We start from the raw sequence: 22,033 nt of genomic DNA on the forward strand, positions 1-22,033 counted from the left end.
GAACCATTTTTTCCCGACCCTACGTCCTCTCCTTTTTCAATCACTGAGGCTACGGACAAACGAACACAAAATGGGAAAAGATTACTATAAAACGCTTGGCATCAGTAAAGGAGCCACGGAAGAGGATATCAAGAAAGCATACAAAAAGCAGGCGTTGAAATGGCACCCAGACAAGAATAAATCTGCGGCAGCAGAGGAGAAATTCAAGGAGATCGCGGAGGCTTACGAAGTCCTTAGCGACCCCAAAAAAAGGGACATCTATGACCAGCATGGAGAAGAAGGTAACGCCATTTAAACTGTCAATCATTTGTCACGTTCAGTATCGTGACATAATGGACTGATACGTGGTTCAGTCAAAATACACACACACACACACACACACACGATCAAAATTGATATCGATTTGTCGTTATGTGCCTAATTATTTTCTCTTGTAGTACTGTACAACGTATCTATCTACATGTATTTTTAAAAACGAAAATTTGATGTCAAATATCAGTTAGCTGACATATTGCGATCTATATGTTCTTTTTCAAATACTGCTCTCAAATCGGGATAGTATCGATGCACATGGTCAAATATTGATCAGTTTTCACTCTGGGTGAGACAAAATAACTGTTGATGGATCATTATCTGGAATGATACACACTGGAAACAAAAGACAATTGGATTTGTGTGTAGTGACCCAGAAAGGGAGGAAAATTATCTAGAGTTTAAAGCTAAACCGTCTCATTTGGAATGTCCTTCAGGACTCAAGGGAGGAAGCGGTCCACCCGGTGACAGTCAAGGCAACAACTTTACATACACCTTCCATGGAGACCCCCACGCCACCTTCGCCACCTTCTTTGGCGGCTCCAACCCCTTTGAGATGTTCTTTGGGCGCAAGGCGGGCAACGCGCGTGACGACGAGGACATGGAGGTGGATGGAAACGACCCCTTCGGCTCTTTCAGCAGCTTCAACCTCAACGGATTCCCACGGGACGTGCACTCTGGCCAAGGCGGGCAGCATCAACAGCAGCGGTGCAAGCAGGACCCAGCCATCGTCCACGAGCTCAGGGTCTCCCTGGAGGAGGTCTTCCATGGCTGCACCAAGCGGATGAAGATCTCTCGCAAGCGGCTGAATCCGGATGGTAGGACCATGCGCACAGAAGACAAGATTCTCACCATCGAGATTAAACGAGGGTGGAAGGAAGGGACCAAGATCACGTTCCCACGGGAAGGAGACGAGTCGCCCAACACCATCCCGGCGGACATTGTATTTGTCATTAAGGACAAGCCGCATCCACACTTCCGACGTGAGGGTTCTAACATCGTGTATCCCGTCCGGGTCAGCTTGCGACAGGTGAGATGCCAGTCTAGCAGAGACTATATTATTGATGGTAATAATAATATAATAATATATAATAATAAAATAGTATAGATAATACCATATTATTGATGGTAATATCTGGTGATATTACCATCAATAATATCACCAGAGCAAACACTAGATATTTTGGAGAAAAAAAACAACCACGATATGGAGTTTTGGTCATCAAGCAAATTGTGTCGGTTTCTCTTCATGCTACAGTATTGATACACAAGCATTCAACTATCAAATAATTTTAACTTGGTGTGGGACAAAATATAATTAATTTGACATATTTTCACCAACCATACAGTATCGATATATTAAGAGGTGACAATATTGATATCATGACTTATCACCTTTTCCTCATGGTCCAATATAGATAAACAAAGCATCAGATGTTTTATCTCAAAGATCAGTTTTAATCTGTATTTCACAAAATATTACATAATTTTGTGACAGACCTTTTTTCTTTCTCCTTCCCATACGGTATCCACCACTACTGTATATAATATTATGATTGATGTATTTGTTTTGATTGGAGTAGCTAATGCTAACTTCCTACCCTGAACATCATTCCAAATTTTTGCTTGACATTTTTCCTATCGTTGTAAATTCTACCAGAGCCGGATGTGTGTAAGGGTACTCCATAATTCCCGAATTTTGTCACTTGACATAAACGAGGGACGGTCGAGCTAATAATAGCCGGATGTGCGGGAAAATGTCACTATGGGAAACCGAGTGTGATTAAATGGTGTTTAAATATTTGTTCCGACTACTTTGAATGAATCATAGTCAGAGTGAGAGACCGAGAGAGACAGAGAGCTTCATATCTGTACAGCGAGTAGGAGGGATGGTAAAAATACATGGCGGGATCGTGCTTGCAGGTGGGCGGACGCAGGTGCAGCTGCGATTTGTCAATGCCGACGAGGCACCTTACGTACAGTAAGTGCAGCAGTACTATGCTCATTCAGAAGGACTGGAAACAACCTTAAGCGGCATACACAGTGAAAGCTCATCTGGACCACTTGGATTCCAAGTCGTTTTTAATGGGGAATGTGAAAGGGGCTTTTACCCCTACACACAGGCACTATCCTGCCTGTTTCAGAACATTTGCGGGTGGAGTTTCATGACTTGTCAACTCACTGTTTCTCTTGTTTTCTCTGCAGTCGTTGTGTGGATGCTCAGTGACCGTGTCCACCATCGATGGCAACACATGCAACATGAAGATCACCGACGTGGTGAAGCCAGGCATGAGGAAAACGGTGGTGGGCCAGGGTCTGCCCTTACCTAAAAACCCAGAGCAGAGAGGAGACCTGGTGGTGGAGTTTGATGTGAACTTTCCGGAAACGTTGCCCAGCAATGCGAAAGATGTCCTGAAGCGCCACCTACCCACTTAGAATGACCCAAGGCTCACACAGACCTGGATGAATGTGCAATTTCTATTTTTGACTTTTTTGCAGGTTTTTTTTTCATAAATACCACGCATGCTACCACGTGGATGGAAGACTGGACCTTTTATGTACATGGGCCTGCTTCCCAGCTTTCACACGCTTTCGCCATAAATGTCCCGTGCTATGTGCCAAATGACAATCTCCCCGTTTCATTATTAATATGTGTTAAAAGTTTAGTCATCATTGTGCTTGTGTTTTAAAATGTTGTAAATGTTTTGGGGGCCCTGTGTGTATTAAACATAATATTTCTAATGTGAATGCTGAATCAGAGTTGCGTAAACCGGAGTTCTGGGGCCCATTTTTTTTTTAATTTAGCAATTTCTCTCTCTGTCTCTCTTTAGTATTTACTATAATTGAGTGGCCCAAACTGATGTTCAAGTTTAACTGACACAATGAATTGAGCTAGCCTGCTTGCAGTTCTCAGCTGCTGCTTTTCAGCTGCCAACACTTTCAATTACATGACATGTGTGCCCACCAGGAGACGCTACATCACTCATCACGACTGAAATTTGGGAGTGGGCCTTAAGAGGGGTGGATTCATGAGGCCGAGGGGCCTCATTTGTTCTTAGCTCCAGCAACTCCATTCTCCCTCATCATACATAAATATTACAAAAAACACTTATAGGAATAATGTGCAACGAAACAAATGAAAGTAGTTAAAATACAGTGCAGTTTCTGACATTATATTTGCAATAATTGGGAAAATATATTAGTGTAGGTACTGTAGGTATCCAAATAATGTTTATATTCATGTAAATACCATGTGCAAATGTTTTTTCATATGATGTAAAGCATAGGTGTCAAACTCGGGTCCTGGAGGGCCGCTGCCCTGCATGTTTTCCAAGTCTCCCTGTTGCAACACACCTGATTCAAATGAACAGGTTCAATGTCAGGCTTCCGCAGAGCTTGCTGATGATCTGATCATTTGAATCAGGTGTGTTGGAACAGGGAGACTTGGAAAACATGCAGGGTAGTGGCCCTCCAGGACCTGAGTTTGACACCTATGATGTAAAGCAATGGTGGGGAACTTACTTTCTATTAGGAGCAATTTTAGAACCAGGATATATGTTGATGAATTTGTTTTTAGAAAATTATTCTTCGTGATTTGGTACCGTTTGCTGGAAATGTGGAGAGATGCATTGAGGAAAATGTGTTGTTTCCAGTGGTGGCAGTCAGCTGGCAGGTATGTCTCATGAAATGACCGCTTGGGTGCACAGGTGTATCGGCGCTGTCTCCGCTGCTCCCAATGCGCCTGCGCCCATCTAAGGAGCGCACAGAGCGGCTATTGTTAGCAAGGCAGCGCGCAGGTTGCCTCTGTCACACACTTGATCCCCGGCTACCTGTTGCTCGTTTTCCGCCGTCCGTCCCCCGCAGAAGTCGCCGTTTCGCGGGGAGCCGTGGTCAGGTGAGCGACGGAAAAGTATCCTCGGAGCAAGGGGAAGTTAAGGAAGTTAAACGAGACGGAAACAAGGAAGTAAAAACGAGATTTCAACAGGTTCAAATGTTTTAGCGGTTTAACGAGCTAACCGAGACGCACAAAAATGCCGCTGGGCCCGTTTAGGAAAAAAAACAAGTCGACCAAGGAGCACCTGGTGGACAACGAGGAGGTCGGGGGCGGCCACCACGCAAACGCGGCTGGCTCGCTGCTTACCGGCGGCGGCCACAAGTCGGCGGTGAACGGCGGCGGTGGCTTGCCCCCGCCGCCTGCCAACCTGCGGCCCAAGCTGGTCTTCCACACGCAGTTGGCCCACGGCAGCCCCACCGGCAGGATCGAAGGCTTCTCTAACGTCAAGGAGCTGTACGCCAAGATTGCCGACGCCTTTAACATCAGCCCACCCGAAGTAAGAACACCCACCCACTTACAGGACACTTGATTTCAGTCAGGGGGCTTTACAAACTCAGGGTTGTGAACATCTAATCAAAAAGGAGGCCTCAAGCCGTTGAATGACACTGTGCCGTCAAGCCAAACATAAAACAAAGAGAACGGGACATTGTTTTAAACATGGAAACTATGTTGCCTTAAGAACCGACCAAGCAAACTCAATGATATCATAAATGGAAAATGTCATTGACCTGCAAATGGTTAACGATTGTTGAATCTTTTTTGTATCGCGGCCCCGACAAAAAAAAAAAAGTGTGGGTAACTACTTTCAGTCTTATACTACAGTATGTAGCAAGATGTGACAGCCACAGTGTCCAAAACAAAAGCTGCCCCCCCCCCCCCCCCCCCCACTGTCTCGTCTTTTCAAAGTGTGAATGCACAGGCGGCTTTTGTGCATGTATGCACACTGGATGGTGAGAGATGCGAAGCTGTCTGGCGCCTTGCAAAAGGAGACAGACCAGGCAGGTTTTAGCCCATGGGTGCCATTTGTCCCATCACGTGTCTGTAACACTCACGAGGATGTTCACATCGTTCTCTAGACCAGTTTTTACTTTTGTGGTTAGCCATGGCTTGTTCAAAATGTTCTTGCGATAGATGCTGATAATGCCACGCAGGCGGACAAATCAAAACACAGTAAATCCTGCTGCTGTTGGTACCGTGCTTTTCACACTGTTAACGATATAAACCTGCTGACTCGGAATGCTCATTATAAGAACAGCGCTAATAACAAAGTCATGTCCATCACCAATCATTTGTGGCCCGGGAAAAAAGAAAAGAGACAGAGGTGGCTCGTCGTAACCATGCATATTACAAACAGTGTGTGTAGGTAGCGTGTGTTTCAAACTGTTGTTGCCTGTCAAATCAACTCAAACACTTTTAGCCCTGTGGACTCGGAATGATAATGCTGAACACAACGCAAACAGACTTGATCTGTGCTGAAAACGCAAAACAAAACAAGAGACATAGGTGCATTGTCGTAACCATGCGTATACCATCGGCGTCGCTTCTATGTGTTTCTAAGTGTCATTGTCTCTCGAATCAAACCATAACCATCTGTGGACTGAGAATGCTACGACTAAAGAGGAAGGGATGTGCTTCAATTATCATTTGTGACTTAATAACTCAAACGAGCCCGGTAGTCTTCCAGTCGCAACTCTGCTTGATAGGTGTTGGCCAGGCTGGGAGATTTGACCTTAAAAAAATATATATATTGATTTGTCCACCAAGATTCGATAAAGTCAAATTATATGATAAAATCAATGACTCTACAAAGGTTTGTGCATCCACTCGCATTAAGAGACAGACAGTGAATGCTGCAGTCATGTGTCGGTGCTGACCGTGGCAGGAAGTCCCTAACGTCCGGTTGTGTGGGCATTGCCTCAAATTTGAGCAGATAACCTCTGCTGGGCCATCCCACTGCTACCCGGGGGAGCAGCTCTTCTTTGGGGCCCCTCCTTCTGTAATTATGCCCAGCCTTTATCACACTGGTTCTCATTGGATTGCGTATGTGTATTACATGCTGTGGTGGGCACTGCTGTTTGGGTTCGGAACCACGTTTCAATGGGAATGTTTAGCGATGTTTATGGTGTTTATATTTTTACATTGATTAGACAATGTGACAGAAAAGTTGCACTTGTGTCGTTCCTTTAAATCCAATCTATTTTCCACTAGACTGGTCAAATTAACCTGTATTTCTGGGAACTAAAATGGCAACCATGACCTATGACATCATCTGGGTCCGCAGTCCAGCTGTTGTGGGCAGAAGCTCCTCGGGTCCAAAGTCTGTGCTTATACGGGCGGCTGTGGAGTTTGAGGTGTGGCCGTCGTTTGTCTGCCATTGAAATATGTGGCCTGCACAGCCGTGCTTACCTTGTGTTGGTGTGATGAACTTTCTAATCCAACAGATTAAGTCCCGCGATCTCATTTGTTGAAAGGCGTCTGTGTGTGTGTAAATTACCGTATTTATTTGTATAGGTTGTTTTTTCCGGGTGTTGTGTTGTGCCAAGACAAGTGAGCTCGCGTTATCCTCAGAACTGTCCTTTGACCTTTAGATTTGCTTTTAAAAGTTTAATGAAGAGCCATTTTAATGAGAGGAGATGCCTTTGTTGGAGGAAATAGCGCGGTGTGTGTGTGTTTGAGCAAGACATTTATTTGTCACGGCATCTTGGTCGGTGCTGTCTGTTTCGGTTGGCAACAAAACAAGTTCTTATTGTACTTGCTCTCTTTGTACAGGTTATTAGCTCAGGGTGTTGTGCTATGTCAGGCTTTAACGATGAGTTCGTTGTGCTCCCGACGTGACGCCACCCTGGCTATCACGATGGAACATCACACATTCACACTGTGAGGTTAATGATTGCACGGCCTTGATGCTGATGACTGTGATTTCCTATTTAAAAGCAGACGCTGCCGACCTCAGCACTTAGTGTTCGCCATTAAAAGCAGCTAGCGCAGGAACATGAGACAAAGATGAACTTAAACCCGCACTTGAGTCAAATATATATATACACAATTCAAGTATGACATGCTTATGAATGAACATGTTCGTGCTTTTATGCCATTAAAGCTCTTATTGAAAATGCTTGCTGGTCTTTTTTGTCACGTTCGAGTGCAGGGTGACAGACAACCCAGAGCGACGTTCAAGTGCGTCGCATTTATTTAGCTGCTCTTCAAAGCACAGAGCAGCGAGCACCTGTAGGCGGAGGCTGGTGTTTGTGTGCAAGACTAGATGTCCGTGTTGAATCACACTTTATTCCCAGATGCCATTTTGAAGCAGAAATGGAGCCATCGGTCATGTGGAGCACTGAGCACCAGTGTTGCTTCTGGTCGCTTGATGAGTTTTTTTATTTTGGTGGGTTTCCACTTCCTGCTTTTGTTCAGGTTCTTATGGCTGTTATTTTGATAGGTTTCTACTTCCGTTCCCTTAAATTCTTGTCAGCGAAGGATTGGAAGGAGTCAGATTTCCTGTAAATGGCAAAATGCATTCGTTTTTGCGATTTGAGCCAAGATGTACTGGAGACTGCGACATTATCTTATAGTGTTAGCCGCGAGCGCCCATATAATGTTGAAAACTTTCGTGGTTGGTTTCATGTTGTCTCTTTATATATTATGCTGCTTAAAGGGTGTTGTATTGTTTTGATATAATACTATTGTAGTTATGGTAATTTTAGGACACTAGGTAAAGTCAAAATGGCGGTTCCCCTCATCCACTGCGCACGTGAATGGCTTTCATCCTTGTGCATGTCGGTTGTAGTTAAATATGTATATTAAGGCACTTCATCCATGCGGTTCTCGAGGCCGTGGGAGGTGTGGTGAGTGGGAATGGGGAGGGAGAAGCTTGCTCACGGCAGCCAACAGCACGAAGGGCACAGCGGGGAGGGGAGCCGCGCTGAGAGCTGCCTGGGGCGCCGAGAAGCTGCTTAAAGCTGCTAGAAGCCTTGGTAACGGGCTGTAGGCGGGCACTAGTGTACCTCCTGGTGGAGGCCTGAGAAAGGTGGGGGGGGGGTGGCGGTGTTCGGGGGTTATGGTGAAAGAAAGTAGACCCTTACATTCGGTCTTTTCCTCTCGCGGCCCCCTTTCCATTATCAACCTCTTCAATTATGGGCCGGTTACCCATGGCGATGCATGTTAGTGAATGCGCGTGTGTGTGTGTATCTGTGTGAGCAGAGCTTGTTGGTAGGCAGCAAAAACAAGGCGTGATTTGTCACAGTGAATCACCATGATTCACTCCCTTCTTGAATGAGCGAAGCATTCTAGCTTTTGCTTCCACATATGATTGATCAAAATTCAATTCCATGGATTGGAATGAATAAATAATGATTCCACAAATCAAATCTCAAAGTTAGAATTGAAAGTTAGTACTCACAAGTCCAAAATAGTGCAAGCAAAAACTCATCCAAACCTCGAGATTCTCACTGAGATGAAATGTCATGGGAATGGCTGATGTCATGCTTAGTGATGGGTTCAGTGTTTTCTTTGTTTGGACTTTCTGTGTTTCCTGTGAAATGTGAAAGGCACCTTTCCCTTCCATCCAGCTTTCGCACTGACTTGAATAGGCGTACCCGATGTTGTTGTACCCTCTGAATGTAGATGTAATGGAGTGCAGCAAATTAACGGCAGCCATCGGACCGCAAGCTGGGTGTCAATCAGTTTAAAGTGCTGTGAAATCAGCTTAGTGCTTCTGCTGATCACACCGATGAGCCCTCTAAAGTGTGAAGGTCATTTGTCTTTTTTTTTTTTTTTTTAAAGACACACACACACTGATGACACTCAGGGCCGTCAGTGATTAACATGCCTTCTGGCTGTTGGATGATCCAAATTCACTGGATTGTCTAATTTCTTTTTTTGGTCACACAGATCCTCTTTTGCACCCTCAATACACACAAGATTGACATGGACAAGCTGCTGGGTGGCCAGATTGGACTGGAGGACTTCATCTTTGCCCACGTCCGCGGCATCAAGAAGGAGGTCGAGGTGTTAAAGTCGGAGGACGCGCTGGGCCTTACCATCACTGACAATGGCGCGGGGTTCGCCTTCATCAAGGTACACCCGTGTTTCATCTCCACGGATGATGAGAAAAATTTCCCATTATTTATTTTTATTTTTTTTACTTGTCCCCCATTAAATTCTGAAAATGTCACCCCAATACAGCAAGTTTTCCCCATTGTTTTACTTTTAGGTCATCTACAATGTTTTTCACCCTTTCCATAGTAGCTGGCTGGATCTCTTCAGTCACTAGCATGTGAATAATGAATGATAGGTTAAAAAAACTAAACGAACAAATCTGCGAATAAGTGAGTACTGAATCACGAATTTGTGGTGTTCCATGTGTACTCTTGAACGCCAACATAATTTGTGTACACTAAAAATAATAACCAAACACAAAAAAATTGAATGTCTTGTAAAATTTCAATTAAAATGCAAATTCCACGAAGTTGAAATGGTCAACAGATACATAAATTAAGTTAAATTAAGCTAACTCTAAAATAAAGGTACAATTAAAAAAAACTTATTTTAAAATTATACCATGGTTGATGTCTTTCAACACTTGCATGTTACCCTACCAGGAATAATAATGAAGTAGGTTTGATGATGTCAGAAGTGTACTCCATTTGGCGTCCGCGTCTTCCAGACACAACCAATCAACGATCCGTTCACACAATTGACACGATTCTTTGCGATTCTGTTGCTTTGACGCCAGAGCAGCTCCGTTGTTATCCCTGTGCCAAGAAGGAGGATTAGCTATTACGTTTGCTTTCTCTTGGGTGCTTGTGGGGTATTTTGTTTACAGTTTGGTGCTGGTCCAAATTGTCATGGTTTGGCCTTGGCTGAGGTCCACTGTGGCTTTGTTATGTTGCCACTGTGTAATAAGCTTACATGGTCTCAGTGTCTCAGACACACACACACACACACACACAGCTTGCTCACATTTGCCACCATGCGATACCAAGGCAGCACTGCATGCTTACAATGTGACATTGTAAACAAGCTAATAAGATCTTGAAAAAGTGACGACAGTAATTATTTACTTTTTTTTTTTTTAAGCATGAAAAGTATTTGAGACAGACGTCTGAGCTCTTGATAGTAAACTGGGGATTAGGACGGTTTAAAGATTATAAAGTAGGTCAGGAGATATTTAGGAGGAGCGTTATGGACAAAAATATTGGGACACCTGACCATTCCACACTAACCAGCGGAGTCCAGTCTTAAGTGGAATGTTTGGTGCTGCACAATGAATGCAGGAAATCTTGATGCACATTCTATTTATTTGCATTATTACTGCACTTAATGGTTTTCTCCTTAAAGCTCCTTTCACACTGCCTATTAAAGCCATGATCTTTCAGGGGTTTTTTTTGTCAATAATCAAAAGTGTTTTTCCATGTGTGTGTCGGTTGGAAGCGCATCAAAGAAGGCAGCGTGGTTGACAAGGTGAAGGTGATCTGCGTGGGCGACCACATTGAGCGCATTAACGGCCGCAACATTGTGGGCACACGCCACTACGAGGTGGCCCGCATGCTCAAGGAGCTGCCCAGGAACGAGACCTTCACCCTCAAGCTGGTGGAGCCCATGAAGGCCTTTGGTGAGCGACGCAAAGACACACGTGGAATACAGGGGAGCCCAAGGGCCGCCAACATGTTTATATTTTAAATTGGCCTGCCATTTTACTTGAGCGTAGATTTGCAGTTGTGTAAGGTGAGACTGTTATACTGTGCATTGGGTAAATTGCACTTTAGCTTCTTTGATGAGGTGTGAAGTGCCCAGACTTTGGACAGTCTGTCTTATACACACTGTCTTTCAGGCTGCAGCTTATTGCTCGACAAGAACAGTCTGTGTGGAAGAATAATCACAACAAAATTCCGCGATATAGCAAATCATTCACAATACATTTACTTTTTTTTTTTTTTTTTAAATGTGTTGCAGTGAACCAGCTGCATTATAATGGGGAACAGCCGTCTGTTTTTCATAAAGAAAAATAGCACTGAAAACACACACACTGTAGTAGTTTGTGGTTTTATTGACATGAAGAGCTGCAGTCTGAACGTTTACCATGCCGTTAGTTTAGTGTGAGTGTCTGCTCCATGCTCCTTGGGAGTGTTTTCTTTTTTCATTGGTGTTTGTCTTTCCCATTCAATAAATCAGCAACTGTGGTTCTCCTTTTTTGTTTCTCACTCTCTTCAAACGAATGCCGTTTGCGTGAAGCCACCACTGGCTAATTTAACCATATTCACCCCCAAGAGAATACTAGATGAGGTGAAATCTCAATTCTTTGTTTACTGGCAGAAATGTTGGAGCCGAGGTCCAAGGGCGCCAAGCCCAGCAGTGACAACAAAATTGGGAACGGCAAGGGAACGCTTCGACTTCGCTCCAAGGGCCCGGCCACAGTGGAGGATGAGGCAAGTGCTGTAACTCATCAATATACTGTACTGTAAAAACAGATAAAAAAGCATGTTAAACACAAGTTTTTTGCATTGTGCAGCCGACAGAGTTTGAGGAGAAAGCAGTGAAAAAGGTGGATGACCTGCTGGAGAGCTACATGGGTATCAGAGACACAGAACTTGGTGAGTGTCCACGTCCACCAGCCACCTCACAGAATACACACAACATTGCACCAGAACGCATCCAATTAGAACAGCAATAGCTTAGTTTTGAAATACACATTAAACCAACATTTGGGTTTTTTCGTACGAGGTCAGAAGAGCCACACACTGTCCGTTAGTCTGCACTATGCGTCACAGCGATCAATGCATTGGTGGCGCCCTTGTTCCCAAAACTTGTTTTCATTGAGACAATGAAATCAGCGTTCATGCAAGTTAAGAAAAATGAGGTACAGGGTCGAATGTGGAAAGGTTTTGTACACCTTTTAGTACATGGCCGACAGTCTGGGCAAGCCAGACAGGAAGGGAGAGGGAAGGGGTGTATGGCCAAGCAGCTTGCTGAATGGCATCATCAAAAAGTGACTCGAAATGGACTCTGGTGGATGAAAATGTGATCAGGGTAGCCCTCGCGTTACGCAATATACAGTACATTGTACAGTACGTCATCCGTCTATCTTCTACAGCAGTTCTCAAATTTGGGAAAATAAAAAATGACTTATTTTATTTTCTGTTGATTAAAATAGATTGCATAAAAGTTCAATAAAAAATGAACCTGAATAAATGCTCGAATATTAAAAACAGTTCAGAAAGATGAAATGCAAAATACAAGTGAAGTTTTTCAAATTGGAATTTGCATCCAGCGGCTACTATGGTGGAAGTTGGGCGTGACAAGAAGAACCCTGACGAGTTCGCCATGGCACTGGATGAGACCCTCGGCGACTTCGCCTTTCCGGACGAGTTTGTCTTCGACGTGTGGGGGGCCATCGGAGACGCCAAGCAGGGAAGGTTCTAGGTTGACGGTCACCCTCCAGCACACCTCTGAAAAGAACACGCACACACAAGCAAGTCTTGTGGTGGCTTGATGATGCTTTGGCGAAGTGCACGGGACACTTCTTCTGCCTGAACATTTAATTTAACACTTGATAGTAGTGTCATTTTTAATACCACTTTTTTTAGAGTTTTTTAAGGTATGCACAGTATGATCAAGCTGATTTCTCAGCTGTAATTTTAGCAATCGTTTACTTACGTTTGGTTGGTTTCAAGGGGACATATTACGCGAAGTGGACTATTTAATCACCTATACACAGTTGGGTGATTGAGTGTGAAATTAAACAACCAAGTAAATAATTTGTCACCTGCCTGGTTTCCAAATCGATTAGACTGATTGATACCACCCTGCATGCTGGCTGACTTACTTGCCATATTTTCTTCTGTCTTAATGGCCACACAAACGTTGCGTACTGTATGTCATTCAATCTTTTTCTTTTTTTACTTTAGTCTATCCACAAGAGCATTTTAATCCAATACAAAGAGAGGCTCGCGAATAGACTAATTTTGAACATGGATTTTTTTTTTAAGGTAAAAACAATGAAAAGAGTGCATTTTATATGCTGTACATCATTTTGTCACTGAAAACAAAAAAGTCATACATCTAATTCAAAATGCAGCAGATGAATCACATAGCTGCGTCAAATACCAAATATTTATTTCTGCGGACACAAAAAGAAGGGAATCACTACAGTTGGACAATAAAACTATTTGCTGTGTATTTGACTCAGGACACAATTACCACACACAAACAACATTCACTACAACAAACCTTTATTTGAATACTGGGTCTAAAATGAGAGGCAAAAAAACCCAGAAAATGTATGTGCAAAAATAAATTCACATGTTGACGGAAACCGTCTTAGGAAGTATAAGGTGTTTCAACTTAGCAGGTATAAGTAGTCGTGGCATTTCGGATTCTGGGATGTAGTCTAGAAGATGGTTTCCCAATACACACTGCACGTTAACGCTAAAGATTAAATTCAGAGTAACAGAATGTGATTATGTGCCAACTTCATGAACGTTAAAAAAAAAAAATCTTGCAGCGTTTTAAAAATTGGCGACTCGATAAAAATTGACCGTCGACCCGTTTTAGGGCCTCAGTGTGGGAACCACTGGAAAGTTGTGGGTCAGTTTGGCACTTGATTGACTTTACATCCATGACAGTACAGTATATGGTAATGTAAAAAGTAGTGTTTGAGCATCTCTATGAGGTGACCTAGCCCTTGCAGCTCGGACACACGCCTCCTTACAGCTCATCTCCGGTGTGGCTGAGCATGAAGGCGTCGCCCGTCAGCTTCTCCTGTGCCTCCTTCATCCCCGACACCACTACAAACATTAAATAAGAAAATATTAGGGAACAATGAGGCTAATTTAGAGAGTAACTCCCCTTGAGAGACTGAGTCTGGACTACACTGTGTGAAACATATTAAAGAAACAGCCGCATGACAAATGGGTGCAACACCCCCACTACCATGTCAAAGCCAACAGGTAAGCAGAGCTGCATTGACTTTTGTTGGACGCACAAATTAGAGCGGATATCTGATCAGCAATTGAAGTTGTCAAGACTGTGGGGAGGTATTTCTTTGGTGATATAACTGATCATTGTGAACAGTTAGGTTGCCTGGCTCGTCCGGCAATATTATTGACCCCCTGCGCCACTGCGGCAACCGCAAACATACTATATACTGTGTATACTACGGGTTTATGACATACCGGTAGTTCCAGTCCTACCACTGAGACGTAACTCATACGGTTTAGCCATAGTTCATACGGATTTTGTGGTGAATCTTACGTATATGGCCGTATCGCACAAATCATACGGATTCTGAAAATTTCTGGGGTTTTTTTTCCCCCTGACAGGTAGTTCCGTTTGCTTTTGTCCAGAATGGTGCTAGTCTACTCGAATGCTTTCATTTCCGGTAACTTTCCAGTAAATCACGTGTATTATGGAGATCTACAATAAATATCATTGAACATTTCGTGGGTTTTTTTCTGCCGTTATTTTGACATATAAAATGCTTTGGTATGTTATAAGGATTTTTTGCTCTTTATAAGGATTTTTTTGGTAGTTTATACAGGTTGGCGCTCCGAAAAGTTGACAGGTATGCGTAACCCATATTTGTATGTAAGTCAGAAGGCGCCGTAGTCCGTAGTCACTAACTCATGTTATTTCAATAAGTCACAATTAAAGTAACATTTCTGCCCAAAAAAGCAAAACAATATGTGACTGAGTTGGGAGCCTTGAGGAGCGCTACCAGTTCTCTGCTGTAACAAGTAATTGTGACTTTGAGTATAAATTAAAAATGAGTGGACCGAGTAGAAATGCTTGTGGAACTTAACAGGTCCAGAGTTGACACCGAGTACATACATTTGTGAGTAAATTTGGCCAAGATTATTTCCGCAGTACTTTTGACATTTTTGTATGGTGGCGTGCCATGAAATTCTTCTAATGTAAACTATATGCCTTGGCTCAATGGGTGGGAAATACAGTCATATGCTGTGAATATTAACCTGGGCATCAACCAAAATTAAATTCTATCAAGTCTTTTGTTACCTTGCTCTGCGCTGCTGTAAAAGTACTTGTAGTTGGGATTCCCGATTTTGTTGGTGATTTCAGGGTGGACTTTACCACTGGGATCTGCAAAAACAGTGACTCGTTTATGGATCAATTGCTGATAAACACACCAGGAACATTACGGATGCCATTGGAGTACCGAGGAAAAGGATACGGGGGATGTAACCTCCGTCGGGACTGAAGGCTTCATCCTTCGGCTCCTCCTCATCCTTTTGCGAACAAAAGACCAGCGTGACATTGATGACAACTTCCCTCTTGTGGAATATTTACTGATGGGTTCCTTGCCTCCAGGTTGACCATCACAAAGTTGTGGGCGAGTTCTGAGATCTCTTTGGACGCAGCGAATTTAGGCTTAAGCGCTGGAAAGAGCCAAAATGAAACGGTTAGCCTATCCTAACATCATCCGTGCGCTGTGTTTGTGTAACTCACTATTTACCTTTGCAGGCTCCGCACCAGGTCTTGTGAATGATGACCATGAGGGGCAGACCGCTGGTAAGACATAAATGCACTACAACATCAAACTCAGTTGCCAAAAGAGAATAATAGTCATGAAAACACAATGTTTTTAGTCACATTTTACATTAAGTGCAACTGTCAAAATAGAGGCGACATATTACAAACACACATTTTAGTTGTATACAAATATGTGTGCGTCTGGAGTGCCTGCCCCTCAATTAGGTGTGAATTAAACAACCCAGTATTCGAATCCTCAAAATGTGTCTGGACTACTGCCCCCTTGCATAGTGTCTCCACTCATGACAAGTTGGTAATACTGGCTGCGTTCACAATGCAGGATGTAATAAAAAAATAATCATGAGTTGTTTGAACCTTAGTGTGATTATGGCTGTTTGGTCCGCTATGATTAATCCTTTGAAGATGTCGACCCTGAACTATCACAGCGCTTTTTATGTTATCCAAAGACAAAGCCCAGCCAACTTGCCTGGCTGCCGCCTCGGTCTTGCCATCTTCCAGCGTCCTCCAGTGGATGTTGTCCCCAAAACCTGGAAAGGTGAGAGTCACTTAAAGGCTGTCGCTTTCACGCAGTTCCATTGCCCACTACTCAGCCCAAGTTTAAAAAATGGCAGGGAGTTCTGTGTAAAATCTACCAAACAAATCATGAGATGGTTTGTGATGGGACCGAAGCGTGTGGCTGCAATTCTGAAATGTTCTGAAATATTTCGACAGAAACCATCAAATCCGAGAATCCAATCTCCGTCATACACAATCACACCACAAAGTAATAACCACATGGAAACGATTGCCGTTAAAGTTGGGAAATTCCACCATTCATTTTAATTGGATATTTCCGACGTAACGTGAAATTTCTGAAACGTAGAAAACTGTCGCCAGGATATATTTAATACGTTCATTATTTGACATTTGCAATGTTAGAATCGGTCGATAAATTAGACAGGAATAAAATTACGTATAATTGGCGGACAAGCTAATAAACAAGCTCAACGCCAACTTCAATACTCACCTTTGCCGCTCGACGCCTCGACGATATGTTGAAAACACGACAAAGACAGAAAAGCGTACAACGCTGTGAATAAAACGGCGTTAAATATAAAAGCCCGCATCTCTTTTTTTCTGTTTTTTAAGGTAAAACTGACCCCGATAGACAAATAGGCACCTACAGTAGCGCCGCGCGAAAACCCGGATGTCCAAACGTTCAGTTTCGTAATAAAAGTGTTTATAAAAGTGTAAACACGATTCTCTCGCTCCCTATGATTTCATTACATTGGATTGATTATCAATCTATTATCAAAAGTTACTATTACATATTCAATAGAACATTAGTAGTATAAAGACAACGAATGCATACTCGATGTCTTCCTTTTATTTTCCTTGGGCTTTGGTCACGTGACTTTTACCCGACCGCGTGTTCCGGTGCGCTGTGCCTTGTCAAGTTACACAACAAAATTGAGTTATGACACAAGAAGTGAAAACAACTCAACTTTTACGACGCGGTAATTAATAAAAACGACGTAATTGCGGAATTTTACAGTTTTCGTAAAATTTTCAAAGCAGTATTAAACCAGGGTGTTGCTATGTATGTACGTTTCTTACGCATTAACGGGCGTTTCGAACATTGCTGACACTTATTTCGAAAGGCTAAGCGGAAGTGTAGTGCCACTTCGTTATCGTTAACGAATAGCGTGCTTTCTGCTAGCCTCACGAGTAGCAGAAGTGGCAGTAGTAGCTAAGCTCCAAGTGTTTCATCTTTTTTCAAAGGTAAACCCGTCAAATTAATTGATTTTCAAATCGACCTTACATCGTGGGGAGTTTAAATGTCCAAAAATTGAGCCGTTATGTGGGAAGCCTGTCATATCTCAGAGTTAGCCTCACGCTAGGCTATTATTAGCCACTGTAGCCCCCGAACAATGTGTACAACATGTAACACACCCTTAATAATGTCGTCATTGAAAGCTCGCCTCACAAAGTGTGAAGTTAATGAAACGGCCAAGGTTTTAAAACGATCGATAATTGAACGTTTCTTTTGTTGTGTTTGCAGGGTATTCTTGAAAAACACGTTGACTCATAAATGAGACAATGTCCATTTTGTATTCTCAGAGAGGTGTGTAATGGTCTATGCTCGTTTTTTTCCATACAGGAAAGCACGATGAATCAAGAGAAGCTCGCCAAACTCCAGGCACAAGTTCGGATAGGTGGAAAGGTATGTACACTTCTAATTAATTTCGCGGTTGTAGTTTAGTTGTCGGGTTTAATGAAATGCACAATCAAGTGTTGTTTTAGAGTTCGGGTAGCCATTTTACACAAGGTCCTACTCAGTCGTTATGTCATGTATGTTGGATGACCGTTAAGATTTCTAACATAGACGGTTTATTTTAGATTTGCATGTGGCCCTGCAATAAATTCCCTGATATATGCATAGCCCATGAGACTTCGGTTTCCCACCCCTGCTTGTGAACCTCCTGACATCAGCATTCTCTTTCTGGCATGGGGGGGGGGGGGGTGAGAGTTCCGGGCCTCCAGCTGTTAGCCTCATTTCAACCCCTTGACGCCCCGATAAGCACATGGTTTGAAGTTTGAACATAATCAACTCGGACTTACAATACAACCAAGTTGGCATGGCACTTAGAATTGGAGATTTCCCGTTATGCCGATTTGAATTTATGGAAAACATTGCAGACTTGAACTTTTGCGGTCTTTGTGATGTGAAATTTAAAGCCAGATCATGTAAAGTAGCACTGTGTAACTAATACACTGATGCATTTAGATACGCTGACACGGTGTCTAAAGTGGGGTACGGAGACTCCTTGTTATTTGAAGAGGTTTGGTACGAAGACTTGTGAATAATATTGCCCCTCCGACACACCCCGACAAAAATTTCAGTCAGTGAATAATATTGCCCCTCCCACACACTACGACAAAAATGTCAGTCATAAGCGGCAGTCTAGGACATTATTAACAATTCTTCGAAATAGAGGCCAAGTGCATCATCCCTCAAGTTGTCTTGTGTCATTCCCGTTTAATGTTTTCCCATAATTACATATTGGAAGCTAAAAACATAGAGAGTCCGTAAGCTGAATGCCAATATACATTACAAAACGTGGGCTAACGAAACCAGCATCAATGTGGCGGTAGTTATAATTAACCCCTGAAGCAATGGAAATTTGAACACAAATGTCACAAGTTGACAAATTCTAAGCCATGTATTCTTGAATGTCATGGCTCTGTAATCCCCTATGATGCCACTAGATGGTGCCTCATAGCAAGTAATTGCTATCCAAGTATTGCTGAAGGTATACACTAATGGCATGACTGAGAAGCTAAGATCTTGGGGTGCCAAGGAGGATCTTGGTTCAATCTCGGTTGTTAGTACCAGATTGTTTGTCGCATGCGCAAGAATTTGCCATTGCAAGTATTGAGGTTTCCTCCCACATTCCAAAAACATGCATGGCAGGTTAACGGAACGCTCCAAATTGTCCGTCGGTGTGAGTGTGAGCGTGGATGGTTGTTCGTCTGTGTGTGCCCTGCGATTGGCTGGCAACCGGTTCAGGGTGTACCCCGCCGACTGCCTGAGGACAGCTGGGATAGGCTCCAGCACCCCCCGCGACCCTTGTGAGGATAAAGCGGATTGGAAAATGGATGAATGCAAGTATTGAAAACAAGTTTCACGGTCTAGAGACAGATGAAAATCGGGCCTTTGCTGACTTTGATCTGAAGGGAGGAGATTTGTCTTGATGATTGGTATGTGCATAACTCGCTTAAAATCTGCTCTTTTCGCAGGGAACGGCTCGCAGGAAGAAAAAGGTGGTCCACAAAACGGCAACGGCTGATGACAAAAAGCTACAAGGCTCTCTGAAGAAGCTCTCCGTTAACAACATCGCCGGCATTGAAGAGGTGAAATATCTTGATAATTTTTTTCTTTCACCCTACTGTGTCCATACAGCATCATCCCCGCGACATCATTAGGGTACTCTTGGGAATGTATGAATGGCCTGTTGGGGCGCCTCAGCGTGCCTGAAATGTTACTGGAAGCGCAGCTGGTGAACATTGTATTTTAGAGGGCTTGAACATGACCTCCTCATTTACACACCCGAAAAACACCTGACACCTGTTTCTCCCACCCTGTAGTTGCTGTCAGACGAGTGATTTAATACACCACACCACACCAGACACCGGTGCCGTACAGGCAGTGGTGGAAAAAAATTCTAATTTGGTAGAATCTCTTTGTGAAAGAGGCTTATCGTGACAAGAAAGCCGTCTCAAAATCACTGGCTGTAAAATAATAATCCAGAGCATGTTTTTTAATTTGTTCGGCCATTTCCTTCTACCACGTGTTACCCGTTCGCGTACGTATCTAATTGTCCCATTATGATTGTGTCCCACAGGTGAACATGATCAAAGATGACGGCACGGTGATCCACTTCAACAACCCCAAGGTGCAGGCATCCCTGTCGGCTAACACGTTCGCCATCACGGGCCACGCTGAGACCAAGCAGCTGACCGAAATGCTGCCTGGGATCCTGAGCCAGCTGGGCGCCGACAGCCTCAGCAGCCTGCGAAAGCTGGCCGAGCAGTTCCCGCGGCAAAGTGTGTAGAAACAAACGCATCGGAGTGTGTGTGTGTGTGTGTTGAATGTCTCTGCATTAAATTAGCCTCAATTCTCATTATTCCAATGGAATGTTTACTTTTTGAGAATCCATTATTTCCAAAATTCCCCATCTTAACTATCCATTGAAATCTTCCAGAAATTTCCCAACCCTTTTCATCTGTAATCAAATTACAGTTTCTTTTTCTACAGTCAATGGTGCAAAAAAATTAATCAGTAACTGGATACATCTTTTTTTTTTAACCCCATTTTGCCCAGCCTTACTTACTACGTCTGATTGGTCAAACAAAAAGAGGAGCCACTATTTATTTGAGGAAATCCATTCATTGATGTGTGATGTTTGTTCTGTGTTGCAGCGATGGACATGAAAGCCGTGAAGGAGGAAATCGCAGAGGAGGACGATGACGCTGTCCCAGGTAAGCTTTCGTCCCAGGAGGCTCTTGACTGTATCGTTTAATTGCTCCCGATCAAGAACACTTTTTTTATTTTCTCTGTGTTGTCTGGCAGATCTCGTGGAGAACTTTGATGAAGCCTCAAAGAACGAAGCCAACTGATCCTTTGCTCGCTGCCAACCTTTTTCTTTTTTTTAATCTGTCGCACGCTCGCTCAGAGGCTTTCCTCATGTGGGGAGATGGTTGTTCAAGGTGCAGTGCATCCTCATCATCATGGAAAAAAAAAAGGAAATGATCTTTACATAACACCTTTTGATTGTGGACGCCTCAGTCAGCACCCAAAGGACTCACAAACGGCTTTAAATCAGCGCTTTCTATGTGGCTCATATTTAAGAGATGCTTTATGAAAGGGTGACAATAAAGAATTCATTTTACATATAGTGGCTGGAAATGATTTAATAAAACTTTTTTTTTCAATATTGCTGTTTTCTGCTTTATTTCCCAAGAGGGAAACGGCTAAATCAGTGGGCCACTTTCTCCAACTCATATTTTATTGATCTTTTTCATCTTTCAGTGTGAAATGAGGTTGACTCTTATATTATAATACCACTAACAAAGTCATAATTACAGACCATTTCAATTACAATTTAGCACTGTCATACATTTGAGGTTTAATAAGTCAAAGTAAAATGACTCCCTTTTGAATCATGTTTTCACACTCAACTGTCAGACAAGCTACAATTAACCATGCTTATAAGAGAAAAGAAATAATGTAAAGCCATGCAAAAGCAAGTCGCTGTGCTGATATGTAACATTTGTCCTTGGCGGTTACCTGATGCCTGCAGGTGTCACGTTGTGAACAGAGCAAGAGTAATTTCAAAGTTTTGTGGTTGCTTTAAATACATGTCCATACAATCATGAAGTTCCCTCTGTTTTATTTCACATTAAATTTCAACAGGAAATGGGAATAAAGAGCGTGGGGAAAAATACTACTGCTAGTGTTAAATTCACTGTCACGTCTATGCTGGGAACACAAATTTTGCTTGCGACTCAAGGCAACTTTCCCCGGCTGAGCTCGTATGTGGAAAAACATGAAATGCAGATTACTCGTGAGGTACCACTTTAAGAAAATACATATATATATATATATTTGCTTACCTATTGTAGCGTTGTATTTATAGGGCAGCGGGCCGGCAAACGCCCATATAAATGTTAAATAATATCTTACATTTCAAGAAATAATATATGGTAGTCGTGTGCGGCTCTGCCGAGCGGTTGTGGCTTGTGGATACTCTGCTCAGCTGGGTTCCCTGTGGACACACTTGCCTCATGCACCCCCCCCCCCCCCCCCCCCCCCCCGGTAGCCGCTGCAGTCTGACG

General features: G+C 43.2%; 4 protein-coding genes across 5 annotated transcripts; 3 read left to right on the forward strand and 1 right to left on the reverse strand.

Moving 5' to 3' along the window:
- Positions 1–70: 70 nt before the first annotated feature.
- dnajb4 (DnaJ heat shock protein family (Hsp40) member B4) lies at positions 71–3,060 on the forward strand. The gene is made up of 3 exons (XM_086128415.1): positions 71–281; positions 750–1,342; positions 2,518–3,060. The coding sequence occupies exons 1-3, from the start codon at positions 71–73 to the stop codon at positions 2,746–2,748; spliced, it is 1,035 nt and encodes a 344-aa protein (XP_085984541.1). The 3' UTR covers positions 2,749–3,060.
- Positions 3,061–4,343: 1,283 nt separating this feature from the next.
- Positions 4,344–12,914, forward strand: gipc2 (GIPC PDZ domain containing family, member 2). The gene is made up of 6 exons (XM_086128416.1): positions 4,344–4,643; positions 9,038–9,223; positions 10,580–10,760; positions 11,462–11,574; positions 11,658–11,739; positions 12,417–12,914. The coding sequence occupies exons 1-6, from the start codon at positions 4,344–4,346 to the stop codon at positions 12,566–12,568; spliced, it is 1,014 nt and encodes a 337-aa protein (XP_085984542.1). The 3' UTR covers positions 12,569–12,914.
- A 446-nt stretch (positions 12,915–13,360) lies between these two features.
- On the reverse strand, positions 13,361–17,022 carry txndc12 (thioredoxin domain containing 12 (endoplasmic reticulum)). Its single transcript, XM_086128417.1, has 7 exons — positions 16,662–17,022; positions 16,122–16,182; positions 15,618–15,670; positions 15,467–15,540; positions 15,321–15,390; positions 15,161–15,244; positions 13,361–13,932 (listed from the first exon to the last, which is right to left on the reverse strand). Exons 1-7 carry the CDS (start codon positions 16,759–16,761, stop codon positions 13,853–13,855), a joined length of 522 nt encoding a protein of 173 aa, XP_085984543.1. The 5' UTR covers positions 16,762–17,022; the 3' UTR covers positions 13,361–13,852.
- Positions 17,023–17,280: 258 nt separating this feature from the next.
- Positions 17,281–21,130, forward strand: LOC147195185 (transcription factor BTF3 homolog 4-like). 2 transcript variants are annotated; one of them, XM_086129851.1, is made up of 6 exons: positions 17,281–17,416; positions 17,796–17,858; positions 19,436–19,549; positions 20,041–20,242; positions 20,618–20,677; positions 20,769–21,130. In XM_086129851.1, exons 2-6 carry the CDS (start codon positions 17,805–17,807, stop codon positions 20,813–20,815), a joined length of 477 nt encoding a protein of 158 aa, XP_085985977.1. In that variant the 5' UTR covers positions 17,281–17,416; positions 17,796–17,804; the 3' UTR covers positions 20,816–21,130. The 2 variants fall into 2 exon arrangements, with proteins under 2 accessions (XP_085985977.1, XP_085985978.1); XM_086129852.1 differs by lacking the exons at positions 17,281–17,416; positions 17,796–17,858 and adding an exon at positions 18,166–19,300.
- Positions 21,131–22,033: the final 903 nt, after the last annotated feature.

This window comes from Hippocampus guttulatus, chromosome 14, assembly GCF_054856545.1.
Source record: "Hippocampus guttulatus isolate MCC_2025c chromosome 14, RoL_Hgut_1.0, whole genome shotgun sequence".
Taxonomy (NCBI): Eukaryota; Metazoa; Chordata; class Actinopteri; order Syngnathiformes; family Syngnathidae; genus Hippocampus; species Hippocampus guttulatus.

Coding starts and splice junctions, on each gene's coding strand:
- gipc2 (XM_086128416.1), top strand. CDS start 4,344: ATGCCGCTGGGCCCGTTTAGGAAAAAAAACAAGTCGACCAAGGAGCAC. Junction 10,761..11,461: donor GGAGCCCATGAAGGCCTTTG/GTGAGCGACGCA, acceptor GTTTACTGGCAG/AAATGTTGGAGCCGAGGTCC. Junction 11,575..11,657: donor CGGCCACAGTGGAGGATGAG/GCAAGTGCTGTA, acceptor TGCATTGTGCAG/CCGACAGAGTTTGAGGAGAA.
- LOC147195185 (XM_086129851.1), top strand. CDS start 17,805: ATGAATCAAGAGAAGCTCGCCAAACTCCAGGCACAAGTTCGGATAGGT. Junction 19,550..20,040: donor ACATCGCCGGCATTGAAGAG/GTGAAATATCTT, acceptor TGTGTCCCACAG/GTGAACATGATCAAAGATGA. Junction 20,243..20,617: donor CGAGCAGTTCCCGCGGCAAA/GTGTGTAGAAAC, acceptor TCTGTGTTGCAG/CGATGGACATGAAAGCCGTG.
- dnajb4 (XM_086128415.1), top strand. CDS start 71: ATGGGAAAAGATTACTATAAAACGCTTGGCATCAGTAAAGGAGCCACG. Junction 282..749: donor TGACCAGCATGGAGAAGAAG/GTAACGCCATTT, acceptor AATGTCCTTCAG/GACTCAAGGGAGGAAGCGGT. Junction 1,343..2,517: donor TCCGGGTCAGCTTGCGACAG/GTGAGATGCCAG, acceptor TTTTCTCTGCAG/TCGTTGTGTGGATGCTCAGT.
- txndc12 (XM_086128417.1), bottom strand. CDS start 16,761: ATGCGGGCTTTTATATTTAACGCCGTTTTATTCACAGCGTTGTACGCT. Junction 16,183..16,661: donor CGAGGCGTCGAGCGGCAAAG/GTGAGTATTGAA, acceptor TCACCTTTCCAG/GTTTTGGGGACAACATCCAC. Junction 15,391..15,466: donor TTGTGATGGTCAACCTGGAG/GCAAGGAACCCA, acceptor TGTTCGCAAAAG/GATGAGGAGGAGCCGAAGGA.